We start from the raw sequence: 14,286 nt of genomic DNA on the forward strand, positions 1-14,286 counted from the left end.
GTGCATGCAAGTCTCATAAAAAACATGCCATGTTCAACTTGAAGCTTGAAACAGACATTAGCATGTATGTTTTTTACCTTGCTTGTTGCAGTTTTACAGTGACTCTTCAGTAAAGAGCCCCGGAGAGTGACATTTTTCTCACAAAATGTGTCTTACACATTGAAAATCAAAATGTGATTGATTGACTCCACTGTTAATTATGCTGGTGATTAATCTAAAGCATAAGGCCTTCTGTCCACCTCCTGAAGGCATAACCAATGGGAGAGCTAGCTTGAAAGTATCTACCTAGAGACCACAGAGATAAAAATTCTCATTGGAGAATTTTCCATTCACAGTTTCAAGATTTTAACCTTTTTGCTTCCAACCAAAACTTAACAATGAAATATAAGTGTTATTACAATACTGTAGCATCTGTGCAGAAGCAAACCCAGGGTCTGCCACTTTCTCAAAGGAAAATGCTCTTTATTGAAACAGCAGAGAAGAGAACTACGGGAGGAAAATGGTGGGGGAGGTCACCAACAGCCAAACATAGCACAAGGACAGTGAACATTGTAACTAGTCCTGTCTCGGGGTCGTGCCTTTGGTGTGACGGGGCCTCCTGGCCCAGTGCTGTCTCTTTTTTCCTCTGCCTTAGTTGAGATGCACATCAGCTCCATATCCATGCGGCAGCCTGACCAATAGAACCTCTGCTGCAACTGCTTCAGCACCTTGCCCGCGCTGAAGTGCTACTAATGGCAATGGTAGCAGCAGCGGCACTCCTCCCAGCCGCCTTCCACTTCCTCTGTTATCCACTGCGTTGACGGTGCCGGCAAGAATGCTGCTCAAGTGTTCCGATGCCAACTCTTCCTGTGTAGGCTTTTTGAGTTCTGGTTATACCAGGTGTGCTCAGCTCTACCGCCAGCACACTTATCCACTCTCCCTTTAGCCTCTGCCTGTCCCAAAGCTGCCGCCTGATTGACCATGCTGCCAGCACCTGTCTGAAACATTGCTGGAGGGCCATGGTCAATGCTACTAGGTGGTCATGTTTTTTCGGGACAGATCTTGTCATGCTTTCACCTCCAGTGCCAGACAAAGCTGCATCACAGCCATGATGTTGGATGACCACTTGCAGTTGTGAGGAGTATGGCTCCCAGATGCACTCTCCTTGAAACCTGGTAAGCGGACGCACATTGTATCCCTCTCACTGAGCTCTAATTGGGCTCCACTGCCTCGCCCATGCTTTTTCCTTTGCTGTCTTCCCCAGCCAGCCATCTCGCTCTCATTTGGCTAGACCTGTCCGGGAGGGGGTGGATGTAGCCCTTGGTACCCCCTTCCTCCAGGCTGTATCTTTTTTTACTGTCTGCCACTGAGTTCTTTGATATGCTGCTCAACTTCTTCCAGCTTGGTGGCCGTATCCCACTACTTACATCAGTGTAGCGTAGATGTGGAAGAAGACCCGGAGTCTGCCATTTTTTCTCCCGTTCTCTCATAATACTTATGAAGTGTAAATATATCAAGCATGGTAATGATGTTAAAAAAATTAACTAAAATTGCAGATGTGTGGTCATATCCCACTACTGACATCAGTTTAGCGTAGGTGCAGAAGAAGACCTGGAGTCTGCCATTTTCTCTCCCATTCTCTCATAATACTTATAAAGTATTGCATGATACTGATAAAAATGAACTGAAATTACAGCTGTGTTCTCTAGCTCCCAGAAAGCATTAGGCCTTCTGTGAAGACCCAAAAGACCTAGAATTATTGTTTCACCAGGTGCTGCAGTACTTCACCATGGAAACCATATTGTGTCATGGTGCAAAAACCGTAATGATGAAATCATGAAATTTGTGTATTGTTACCCTCTTTGTATTTAGGGCAAGTTTAGTGTTTCCTCCCATATTCACAGCCACTGTAGGCTTTCAACTTTCAGAAAACTTCACTGAAAGAGTTCTAGAACATTTGCTTAATTATGCTCTGGTTCAAATTGCTGCCCTGATTACATGCAGGCCAGCCATTATAACTGTATGAATATGGACACATAACTCTCTTCCCACTTCTCTAGAACGTGAGTGAGTGAAATCCATGCAGGGAGAAATTACACTGAAAAAAGTCAGAGAGAGAGAGAGTGAGAGAGAAACCTCCTACCTTTGAAGTATAAGCAGGATTGAGATGTGACGATGCCTGTTCAAAGTTAGCACTCCGTCGAGTTCCGCTGTAACTGTGAGTTACTGAACAGTGCTTTGGCGGAAGGATCCGGAAAGATGATGAGCAGAAGAGGCCTGTCTGTGCTGAAGCGTAGGCTCTGAGATGAAACAGGAACAGGCATTAAATATACATGCTGCCTTGTAAAGGTGTCCCGGATTTTTAGCTGGCTGCTTTTGTGGATCAGAAATGTTAAAAGTGAACATGAGATGGGGAGCGAGTTTCGCAGCTTCGCTGACAAGTTATTTGATCTGCAATAATTGTAAACCCACAGAATTCTCAACTGTCAGATCATAGAATCATAGACATGTTGTAATAAGTGCATGCTGCATGTTTGAATAGGTCTTGGTGAATGTGCACAGTGAATATTGTTTAAACAGGACTGTGGATAGAAAAAAGCTGTTAATATTACACTGTATGGGGTGTTTCAGTGCCTTTGATAGTCAAGGTTGGCCCTGTGTGTTCAGCATTCAGTTTGGCTTTAATTGCCACAGAGTGTATTTTCTGAATACTGTTGATATACGATGACCAAAATACTCCTAGGTTTTACATAGCTTTTTTGGACAGTGTTTGAAGGTGTGTTGTGATATTGTTATGTTTGGTATTGTGGGATTGTGAGTTGTGCTTTGCGTATTTTATTATGTTTCAGTTCCTCTGGTTTCAATATACACTAACAGTCAAAATGTGTTACCCTGACATACTTACAGCATCAGAAAAAACAGACAACGTGTATTTAGCAGAAAATTACACAGCCTCAACAACTTCATAAAATTGTACATTTTTCGGTAATGTATGTGTCTGCCATTTGCTGTTATTGCAGTTCTTTTCAGGAGATTCTTTTAAGTTTTTTAAAATAATCTACAGGGATATTTTTTCACACCTCCAAAGTTCGATCTTAGAAGTTGGTTGCATTTTCTGCCTTTCACAAGACGAGTAAGAACAAACAGATTCACTGATGTTTCTTGACAGCTACACATCCTTTCAAACTCATAGTCTTGAGTTGTCTTCTCACAGTGGATGGATTAAGCGAAACATGTGTAGATTCTTTTCAGACCAGAAGCAAGACTGGGTGTCTCAAAGATGAAAGCTTTAAGTACTGTTTATCTGATGGTGAGAGTTTTGGTGGTCTACCTGGTTTTGCACGGTTGTTGAGTTTCATTTTCTTTATATCTTTTAGGTCATTTTTTGAAATCTAGTTTTGAAAACTCATGTTTTTTCCCTTTGACTTTCCCTCTTCCTTATCTTATGTCTAATCTCCTCAGGAAAAAAAAAATTAATAACCTGTGCTTAATGGCAAATGATATGTGGGTAGCAGTGCCTTTAGATAAGGGATCTCAAACTACTAGCCCAGGAGCCACATGAGACAGCTTCATGTAACCACTGTTATGATATATTTCACTTTTATCAGTTGAAGTTTAAAAAATTAGATTTTATGTTTATGTAATTACATAATTTTTAATGGTTGCAGTACAGCAGCATTATGCATTTATTTTTTTCCACTTCACTAAATTTAGGCCTAACAACATGCCTGTAATTGGGCCATGAGTCACTGTAAAAATCGTAAAGTTCTACTAAACACACTAAACTATTTGTAGTACATCTGCAAAAGGTCTGGATATTTATATGTTCTAGCTTTTTGACAGCAAATTCTAGCCTGTCCTTGACAAAATGCCTTTTTTGAAACCTAAAAGAAAAGTTGACCAAGCTGTTAAATTATTTTTTTCCTGCAATCATTCAGCTGTCCTTCCTTGGAGAAGATGGCCTGACTAGTGGTCTGTAGGTAATTTGAGCTTCAGACCCTTGCTTTAGATTGTATAAAGTGTGACAAAATGGTGTGAGGCGACCATCAAGGCTACATGAAGACCTGATGAAAAACATTTATAGTTGTTAGTTTTCTGTTTGCATAATTTTTTTTTAAATGTGTATTACAACGATCATTATAAAAACAGTGTTTGACAAGTACTTTTAGACAGCCAGTGTGTGAAGTGAGTGGTTTGACTGGCTTGTTCTGTAACAATGGGCTTCATAAGAGTGGCTTGGTTGTGTGCTGGGATGTGTGTATGTGTGAACACGTCTGTATGTGGTGCATTTATGTTGTGTTTGTCTGCTGTTGTTGCAATGCTGTTTTAATGCGATTTCTGAGGGGGAGCGCAGTGGGAGACGTGTCACTCTCGGCAGTGTGTCGCTGATCTCTGTGTGTGTGTGTGTGTTTCTCCTTCAGGTCCAGCAGTGAAGGTGCTGCAGCGCGCCCCTCGGCGTCGAGGCCAGCAGCCCAAGCTCCTGAACAGCCCGGAGGACAGTCTTTACTACAACCAGCTCAACGTGAGTTCAAAGCCTGAATAAAGCCCTTTGTCCGACTTTGTTTCCAGATGATAATACAATTAAAGGTACCTGTGCCAGACCCCCGAGCCGCCCCGGCCTCCCCCCACCACCACCACCCCCACGCTCCTCGTCTGTTGTCTCCAGCATGGGCTTCTGCTCTTTATCTGTTGCTTTCATGTGAGGATGTCTGCCTTCACGGTGAATAATTGATGTGGTTTATCAAAGCCGAGCAAGATGCATGCTTCATCAGGCTCACCCCAGCCCTCTTTGATCAAAAAAAATTATGCTGTGACTTCTGATATTATCAGCATCTGCTCGCATTCAACACAAAATCACTTTGAATTAAAAATTAATGATTCTCTCTCGCATTCGTTCGTTTGCTCGTCTTTTCTGACTCTCTGACTCCATGCTTGTGTGTGTGTGTGTGTGTGTGTGTGTGTGTGTGTGTGTGTGTGCGGGTGCACATTTGTGTGTGTGCTCTCTCTACAGAGAACTCTAGATTACCAGGGGAGCAAGAGGAAGCCCAGAAAACTTGGGTAAATAGCTGCCTTTCCTACTTTCTCCTCACCCCCGTATCTAAACAGAACAGGCCCTTTGTGGAAGTGAGGGATCCAGAGACGGATTTTGTTTTCTGCTAATGTAAATTCAGAGCTCAAAATAAGAGGCTTTTGAATAGCTCTCGCTTTTCTATTATTCTTGGGAGGGAAGAAAAATTGTACATGACTGCAAATTCTAATTGTGAGATACAGTATGTGACCCTTCTCTCTCTTCCTCTCTCTATCTCTGAACTAAAGCCTGTTTCAGTGTGCCAGGTTGGTTTAACTGGATGAGTATTAAGGCCTCTCTCTCTCTCTCTCTCTCTCTCTCTCTCTCTCTCTCTCTCTCTCTCTCTCTCTCTCTCTCTCTCTCTTTCTCTCTCTCTTTTCCCCCTTCTCTCTCATCCGTGCTGGCTATCAGTGCTTCCATTTAAAGGATTAACATTTACTCGCTCTTTCTCCCTAGAGGAAAATAAAGAGTAACGTTCCTGTGAGAGAGCCGTCTAACCCTTTTCTTCCCTGTTTTGTTTCTCTTTACCCCCCTTCTCTCCTGTAACATCTTACTATGCTTTTCTCAACTAAACCTTATTTTTCTCCTTTTCATCCTTTCCCTTCATCTCTTCCATTACCCTCTTTTTTCCCTCTTTTTTTTCTTTTTTCTTTCTTTTCTGTCTTTCTTTTTCTGTCATTTCTAATCTCAGGCAGATCAAACTCCTGGATGGAGAGGATGAGTATTACAAATTGCTTTCCGCTGTGGAGTCCATCCCTGAGGAAGATTTCTCATCCTCTCCACCTCCTCCTCCCTCTCGCCCTGGTCCTGCTCCGGCTCCACCGCTGTCCAGAGGAGCGCTGGTCAGTCAAAGCTGAGAGCATAGCGCACAGTCAGTCTGAGCCTCAGCCGAGCTCACAGCAGGTGAGGGGTTCACACAACTCTCACACACACACACACACACATCACTCTTTCTTCTGCTGTTCTGTACATGCACTACTATTAGATCACTGGTCATTTCCTTTTCAGTTTATGCAAGGCAGTTGCAACTTGGTCAGTTGACGTGATGAATTTACTAATCGCATTAAATTATTGAGTAATTTAAAATATTTAATTAGCTAATGAATGTTTTTTTAATTAAAAGTTTGTTTATTTACATTTTTTGAATTATTGAAATGAATCTTACCTATAGTAATTAGAAAGATTATAGTAAGATTAAGTAAGATTATAGTAACCAGCAAACAGGAAAATCTTAATATTAGAATTAGATTACCAACAGAAAACTCTTAAGGCCAGTTTTACAGATCTGGATTAAACTTAATCCTATGCGAAAAAGAATTTCCAGTGGTGATTCACCCATGGTACTGCAGTCTAGTCCAAGACCAGGAAACCAACCCTTTTTGTTAGAATTGGATAAACAACCAAAATTTTAGGTTACAGGTGAATAAACAACAGAAAATTCTTAACATTAGAATTAGATAAAGAACCAAAAACTCTTTATGTTAGAGTGAGATAAGCATCAAAAACTCTTAGGGCTGGTTTCCCAGACAGGGATTAAACCTGATCTTGGACTATTCAGCATTTTGAATGAAGATTTTTCATAAAAGGAATGTTTAGTCCATGGTTAGGCTCAATCCTTTACTCGGACACTGGCCCATAATTTTAGAATTAGATAAACGTCTGAAACTCTTTTTGTAAGATTTTTAGTTTAGAACATTCCAAACTTAACTAAAATTATCAACAGAACGTGAAGAAATAACAGATTTTATTGTGTTGCAGAGATATCTACTGAAGTTAGAATGCTTATCAGCTAGCCCCGGCCTGTCCTGTCTCGTAATGCCACTTTGTATCTCAAGAGGCTAAAGTGAGTCACTGTAGCATGAAGTCTGCCATCAGTCCAACATTTGTGGATGAAGAAGTAGCTTGTCTGCTCACGGCAAAAAGCCACAAAGAAAAGATGCAACGTAAATAGAAGCAAAACCAAAACAAGAGTTAATATTGGCACTGCTTTCCACCACTGGAGGCAGCTCTTGGAGGGTAAACGGATGAAGTTTGATGTTGAACTTGCAACGTTTCTTCTAGACTGGTAAATAAACAGAAGGAGGAGGTACTGTGGAGTATGAAATCAGCAAGTTGCGTTATCTTACATATTGCTCCTTTAATCCTATGTCAGCCAAATACATCAGTGCCTATTAGCCTTCTTGACCTGTCCGAAGGCTGTTATATATGTATATGAACCACCTCCTTATTTCTATACATTGTCCATTTTATCAGCTCCTTTTACCATATAGATGCACTTTGTAGTTCTCCAATTACAGACTGTAGTCCATCTGTTTCTCTGCCTACTTTGTTAGCCCCCTTTTACCCTGTACTTCAATGGTCAGGACCCCCATAGGACCACCACGGAGCAGGTATTATTTTAGTAGCGGATCATTCTCAGCACTGCAGTGACACCGACATGGTGACGACATGTTAGTGCGTGTTGCACTGGTACGAGTGGATTCGACACAGCAGGGGTTTGCGGTTGGAGTTTTTAAACAAATCAGTGTCACTGCTGGACTGAGAATAGTCCAACAACCAAAAATATCCAGCCAACAGTGTCCTGTGGGCAGTGTCCTGTGACTGATGAAGGACTAGACTTGCATCTACAAGGTGGACCAACAAGGTAGGTGTGTCTAATGTAGTGGACAGTGAGTTTGAAAACTCCAGCAGCACTGCTGTGTCTGATCCATTCGTACCAGCACAACACACACTAACACACTACCACCAACTAACACTACAGTGAGTTTGAAAACTCCAGCAGCACTGCTGTGTCTGATCCATTCGTACCAGCACAACACACACTAACACACTACCACCACGTCAGTGTCACTGCAGTGCTGAGAATGATCCACCACCCAAATAATACCTGCTCCGTGGTGGTCCTGTGGGGTTCCTGACCAATGAAGAACAGGGTGAAAGGGGGCTAACAAAGTAGGCAGAGAAACAGATGGGCTACAGTCTGTAACTGTATAACTACAAGGTATGGTGAATAGAGCTGATAAAATGAACAAGTGTAGAAACAAATAGGTGGTCTTAATGTTGTGGCTGATATATATGTACACACACACATATATACATATAATGCAAGTATCAGTGCCAGAGTGTTTCATAGTCATCATGGATATCAGATAAATGTTTTATCATTCAGCATTTTTCCCCAAGAGATAAAAATCTTTTCTTACTAGCACTGTGCTGTTTTTGTTTAGCAGTATTTGTTCAGACAGAATTAAAGTGGTTGAACCAAAAAAACATGCCATTTATTTTTCAATTAGAGTGCTTAGTCAGCCCCACAGCCCTATCAGCTGCTTCATGTAGGAACACTTTTACTCTTCTACAGTGGAGACAAAAACACTAGAGCCTGGAACAGAACAAATTAAACTCTGACTGTTGTTTTCTCTCTCTCTCTCTCTCTCTCTCTTTCTCTCTCTCTGTGCAGATTTTTGAGTTTTTAGGGCAAAAAACACATTTTGCTTTGATATACATGACAAATGGTACAGATGTTGAAGAAATAAACAGAGAAGTTAATGACAATGCACATTTGATAGGAGATTTAGTATGTGTCCTGTGGTGCAGGGGGATTCCAGACTCATGAAGAACATCAGGGATGTTTTTGTTCCAGAGTCATCAGAGTTCAGAGGAATTGGCTTTAACATGACTCAGAGTCCAGCTTTGTTTGCTCATTCTTTTCTCATGCCAATACACAGACAGACAATGAACGGTAGACTGACTGAAACACTAATATGTTACCTTAGTTAGCAAAGTAAGATAAATCATCATAATAAAGTCCAAATATTAGTTTAGAGTCATTATTTAATTCATACACTCACATTGAGATACACCATTGCTGTTTCAGGATTCTGACACTTTTTAAGGCTGCCTTAACACAATACACATATTAGAAATGTAACAGATGTACAGTGGATGTTATGTGCTGTTAAACTTAGCAAATAAGTAGAAATTGTGCGCCAAAATTTGCAGAAGAATGCCCTGTTAAAGGTTGTTCCCTGTAGAGGACGTGTTAACTTAGAAAATCAACAAAACCTGTAATTTGAACAGGACTTTACATGTAGTATATGCACAGTTTTAATACGTTAACTATGCTATACTTCTTCCCTGCACACTAGTAGAAACACACAGACCTATACACAAAACTGTAAAGACATTTTTTGCGGTCACTTTAATAGTAAGGTTGTTTCTATTGGGCCATATGGGACAGCCTTAATGACCATAGCAGAGAGAGGCAGTGAATGTAGAGCAGAGAGCAGGAGCTTCACAGTGAGAGGACCTCCCATGCTCCCCTCTGGGACTGTATGTGCGTGCCCTTATCGAGTCGGCCCATATCTCCATTTCAAAGCCTCCCATCCACTCAAAAAGTTCAGGACGCCTTACAATGTCTATTCTGTAATTTAGATTTCTGATATCCTTCTTTCATTAAATGTAGCTTATCAAAAACTAATAACGATAAAATCGTTAAATCACGGCCTCCTTGAGGAGTCAGATAACCAGCTTCCTCTCGCTTGATCCCCCTCTGCAAGAGAGAGACACACAGACAGCTCCTAAGCAGAGATAAGGCTGTTATGATCGCGGCACATGTCAAAAAATCCAAAAACTTCCTCCTTCACCGTGTTCATCATCAGCTGTATGCAGACACCTCCCCTGATGAAACGCTGCTGTGGTGGTAGTGGAAAGAGAAGAAGAAAGAAAGTGTTCTGTGAAAAATCAGCAGAAACATGTGTTTTTTTCCTGTTCAGATGTGTAGGGCAAAGCTGTGTTGGCATGTAGATTTGTGGCGCTGTTTTTTCAATTTGCATATCATTTACTTCATCTCCTTTTGTTGACACCCCAGGGCCCAGGCAAAGATTTTGATCTTTATAGGAAGGGTGATGGGACTGAGAGTGCGCTTATACTCTCGCTCTCTTTGCTCTCTCTCTCTCTCTCTTGTGCTATTCTCCCTTCATAGAAAGGTTTGCCAGCTATACAGTTTGAGAGTGAAGTCTCATTTGTGCTATAAAAGTTTAGTAGTGCTATAAATGTAACATTTGTTCAGATGTTATGTCGCCTTATGTTAATGGTGCAGTAAACTTGACCTTATTGTTATGTTAATTTGCTTCTGAGAGTGAAACATATGTTTGTTAAAGAGTGACCAACAGCCATTTGTGTAACACCTTCCACAATAATTGGGCTAAGTAGTTTCTCCTTTTTTCATCTCAGTTCCTAACGAATATCTTTATTTAAACAAAATGACAGGATTCAAGATCAAAACCTTGACACTGAAATAATTGCACAACACTATAATGCTTCTAGTAAAACAGCGTGTGTAGTACCCTCTGTGTGTGTGTGCATGTGCTCACATGTATTTCTGAAGCCCCAATTATAATTGCTGCCCACTGTGTCCAGTGTTGCTCTGGTCTCTCTGGATCGAGAGGTAATTAGAATATTCCTTGTGCATTATTCCCTGTCTGAGAACATCCCATCCCTCAGAAGCACTCGGTCTGAAATAGGTCACTCCAACAGCCGCGAGTGTCTCTTTAAACTACATGGAATCCGTTAACGGAGATCTTGCTCCCCAGATTATTTTGGCCCTGCTTTGGCATGGAAATCAATTTGGAAAAAGCTCTCAAGTTTTTTTTTGTCTCAGTGAAAACCACTGAAGTGCAGTGCCTTGGTGGAGTTTTTCTTTCACTAATTTCCTCCTCTTGTTGCCATGGGTCCTGGGTAACCACTACCCTAGAAAAGCAATCACAGACTTGCAAATTAGTTGAGCATGACACTACTTTATATGATATATTGTAGACCATAAGATCACTTCATGCACCATCGTACCTTTACAGTGTCAGACAAAATTGCCTCATGTTCAACTAGCAAGTAGTAATTGTAGAACTTCGCAGCCCTGGATTTTGCTGTAAAGGCCTGAGTGAAGTAAACTGCGTAGGTCTTGCACCTGCTTTCTTTAATACCTCTCCATAAAAGCATGATTGCCCTTTGTTTTCTTCTCATTAAAGAGCTGTGCGCATCTGGAGCTGCAGACAGACTCTTTTAATGTGGTTCATGTTGTGCACCACTGAAGTTATTCCTTCCATTTTAGCTGTTTGTTCTAAACTGTGTTTCTTCCCTTTTTCTCTGTTGCACCAAAAGCAGCGCGCCACCTTTCAGATATTTCAGAGGCATAATCCTTCAGTGGAAGGTAGAAAAGTATTTATTGTCAGACAGGATACTCTGTCTCATATTAATAGTGAGGGCAGACTTCAAAGGATGAACACAAATAGACTTGCATTGTCCTGCCTCTATATCCTCCAGAGTTCAAAGAGAGAGTTTGAATAGCAGTGTTTCTAAAGCTTCTCTTTCAGACCTGCTGAGATGTAAAGCAGGTAACCTGCTATTGATACGCGCACGCACACACATACACACGCACACATACATACATGTGTGGAGTTGCTGTTAAACGTTCTCTACAAAGCTCCGTGCAAACACCATGCAGTATAATCACGGAGGTACGAAAAAGCTTTGAATTAAAGCACAAGCTGCGCGCGAGTCGTCTTAGCGGTGCGTCCCTGCTGTCTCTCTTTAGCGCTGAACGAACAGGTAGTTTAGGATATCGGCAGATTAAGGCTGTGATGCTCTTAACCTCGTGTTGTGATTGATGCCTGAGTGAGGGACAGGCGTAACAGCCAAACAGATGTCAGATGTGCAGGGGGGGCTCTGTGTCAAAGTACCCTCCCTATAGACTGCATTAATGAAGAGAGAAAGAAAGAGAGAGAGAAGGGGAAGGAGATAAAAGAGAGTGTGGAGTATGCACATCAAAGAGTTGCTAATGATGGGAGATGCCATTAGGGGTTGTAGTGGCCTTTGTTTCGGCTTCCTAACACCTGCAATTTGTTGAGGGCTTTCTATGTGCCACTGAATTACCCACATTTGCATGACCACTGAGCGAATACAAAAAGGGATAAAAAGTAAGACCCCTGAAGAGTTTGTGTGGGCTATGCCCCAAACGCTACTCCACTTCTCTTAAGGAATAGCTAAGTGATTACGGAGTTGATGCTGCAACACGGCTTGAGATTTGCTGAACTAGATGCCGTCTGTGCCAGTCATGTCTGAGATGTGTCTGAGAGTATAAACGCAATAGAGGCTCTCGGTGCCTTGTTGGTCCGAGGTTGAAGTAGAGCAGCGCTTTACTGTACCAAGCCATATGACCATATGGGTGAGCATGCACTCCGTCTCCTCTGAAAATGAGCTTATTTAACGTTTCTGTGCCTGCGGGGGTTGGAGGGAGCTCTGGAGAAAATCAGAGCGTGAAATTGCGATTAGCCCCTGTTGTTTGTACGGACTGAAGGAGGCTACAGGACTTGGCATGGCCGAAGGTGTAACCTGTTTTGTTTGGCCTTGCTGAAGCCCTCCCAGATGGAGCGAGCAGCTGCCATTGAGTAAATGCGGGGTGGGTGCACGCAGCAAGGACAGCTCAGGCCCCGTTTAGATTCAGGGAGGCAAAGCGACAAATCTGTCCCTCACAGTCAGGAGCAGCAGCCGAGAGAAACTCCTCCAGCTACACACCCAGCTCTCCAGATTCACCTCCAAACTCTCTCTCCTGCATGACTGCTGTATCCGGCTCCACACTGCACCTTCTCTCTGTGCTCATAGTCTTCAAGAGTGGGTGGATCATAAAGCTTATCAAAACTTAATCTGCTTCTCTATCGTAAGAGTTTTTGGGTTTGGGTCAACTTTTCCATTATAGTTTTAAATGTATTTGATCAAAATTAAAGGTTTGTACAAGCAGTTTGTACAACACTGAACTTCAACAGTTTATCCTATAGGGGGGTTAATTGTAACAGATGGTGGGGTTAGTCATATATATGTGTATATATATACATATACATGTGTGTGTGTGTGTGTGTGTGTGTACATTTATATATATTCACTAAAATTAATATGATTAGTGAAATGAAGCTTTGACTCAAAGAGGAGTACCCTTTTGAAAAACTCCAAAAAATGACTGTTTATGAATGAATGACTGAATTTATAAGAGGCGATATGTATTTCCCTTATTGCCTATTTTAGGAGGCTTAGTTGCAACACTGTGTTAAAACTAACCCCACCATGTAGAGGCTGTACTTCAGCCTGGCTAGCTTTCAATGTGAGTTGTTTGCTTGCTTTAAAACAGTGCTGTATTACAGCCACCATGAGGGTGATTAAAATAATTAGTGAATTATGTGACTTATACCAACAACCCAGTAATCATGAATCTTGAGAAATATCTGACCGATTGCTGTCAACATTCACAGATGATGTTGCTATGGTAATACGTGAACATGACTAAAAGGATGTTCTACAGAAACCTATTTAACTACATAAAGCATCCATGTTACATTTTACCCCCATGTTAGTTTGTGGCCTTCTCTTCCACACTATTTGCAGTGAAACGCAAGCCCACAATTCAGTTCTTCATATTAGTCTCATAGTAATTACTGAATAATAAGTCTAGCATTCAGGGTGTTAAAAATTAAAGATAAATTCTGTATTTGAGCATTTTTGCTTTTGCAGACATGAAGTTCATAAAGCAGTGTGGGTGGTTGGGTCTAAGAGGTTTTATGTATCAAAAGAGCCTATTGAAAAGGGTTGTTGTGTTGAACCTTGGCTTTCTAGTAGAACAGATTTCTTTGCCTTTCTTTCATATTTTATACATGAGTTTGATATGTCACTTTGTTGTAAAGTTCATTTTGGTCTAAAATGAGTATATCAACTAGTAATTACATTTTTCATGTGAAAGAAAGCAATTTAGCATAGTTTTGTATTAAAAGTGTAGGGAGTCCTTGAACTGAGTTTTTATGTAGAATGTGAATAGTAATTAGAAGAAACTATGAATTCCAAATGAGACATTTAATTCAGCAACAAAGCCGGTCTCACTTTTTCCCAAGGACAGACATCCATAGCACCAGCATTTAAATATTATTCTAAAAATAACGTGAAGATTTGAAAATCGCATGTTCTGCTGCTATTTCGCGTAACTCAGAACTGATCAACCTGAGGAAGGCAGAATAGCAGAATGTGACCCCAGCAATTACCTTGCACTGACAGCCCCCAGCAGCCCACAGCCAAGTTGCCACACACGGAGCTGGGGCCGCTGTTTGAATGTTGACCTCTCCCTCCTCTCGTGACCCCCGGCCTGTCTGCGCACCGCCTGGGCTCGGCCTTTAAACATGCAGCCTTTGCTTTTGCCTGGCAGC

At 41.5% G+C, this 14,286-nt stretch overlaps 1 protein-coding gene across 3 annotated transcripts in view; it reads left to right on the forward strand.

Moving 5' to 3' along the window:
• myo3b (myosin IIIB) overlaps positions 1-14,286 on the forward strand; it is a 115,982-nt gene that overhangs the window by 100,875 nt on the left and 821 nt on the right. For all 3 annotated transcript variants that reach the window (XM_036566144.1, XM_036566151.1, XM_036566159.1), the window contains 3 exons: positions 4,401-4,501; positions 4,991-5,037; positions 5,739-5,950. In XM_036566144.1, coding sequence (XP_036422037.1) covers positions 4,401-4,501; positions 4,991-5,037; positions 5,739-5,904 — 314 coding nt within the window. In that variant the 3' untranslated portion in view covers positions 5,905-5,950. The remainder of the gene's footprint in view (positions 1-4,400; positions 4,502-4,990; positions 5,038-5,738; positions 5,951-14,286) is intronic.

Source organism: Colossoma macropomum, unplaced genomic scaffold (assembly GCF_904425465.1).
Source record: "Colossoma macropomum unplaced genomic scaffold, Colossoma_macropomum, whole genome shotgun sequence".
Classification (NCBI taxonomy): Eukaryota; Metazoa; Chordata; class Actinopteri; order Characiformes; family Serrasalmidae; genus Colossoma; species Colossoma macropomum.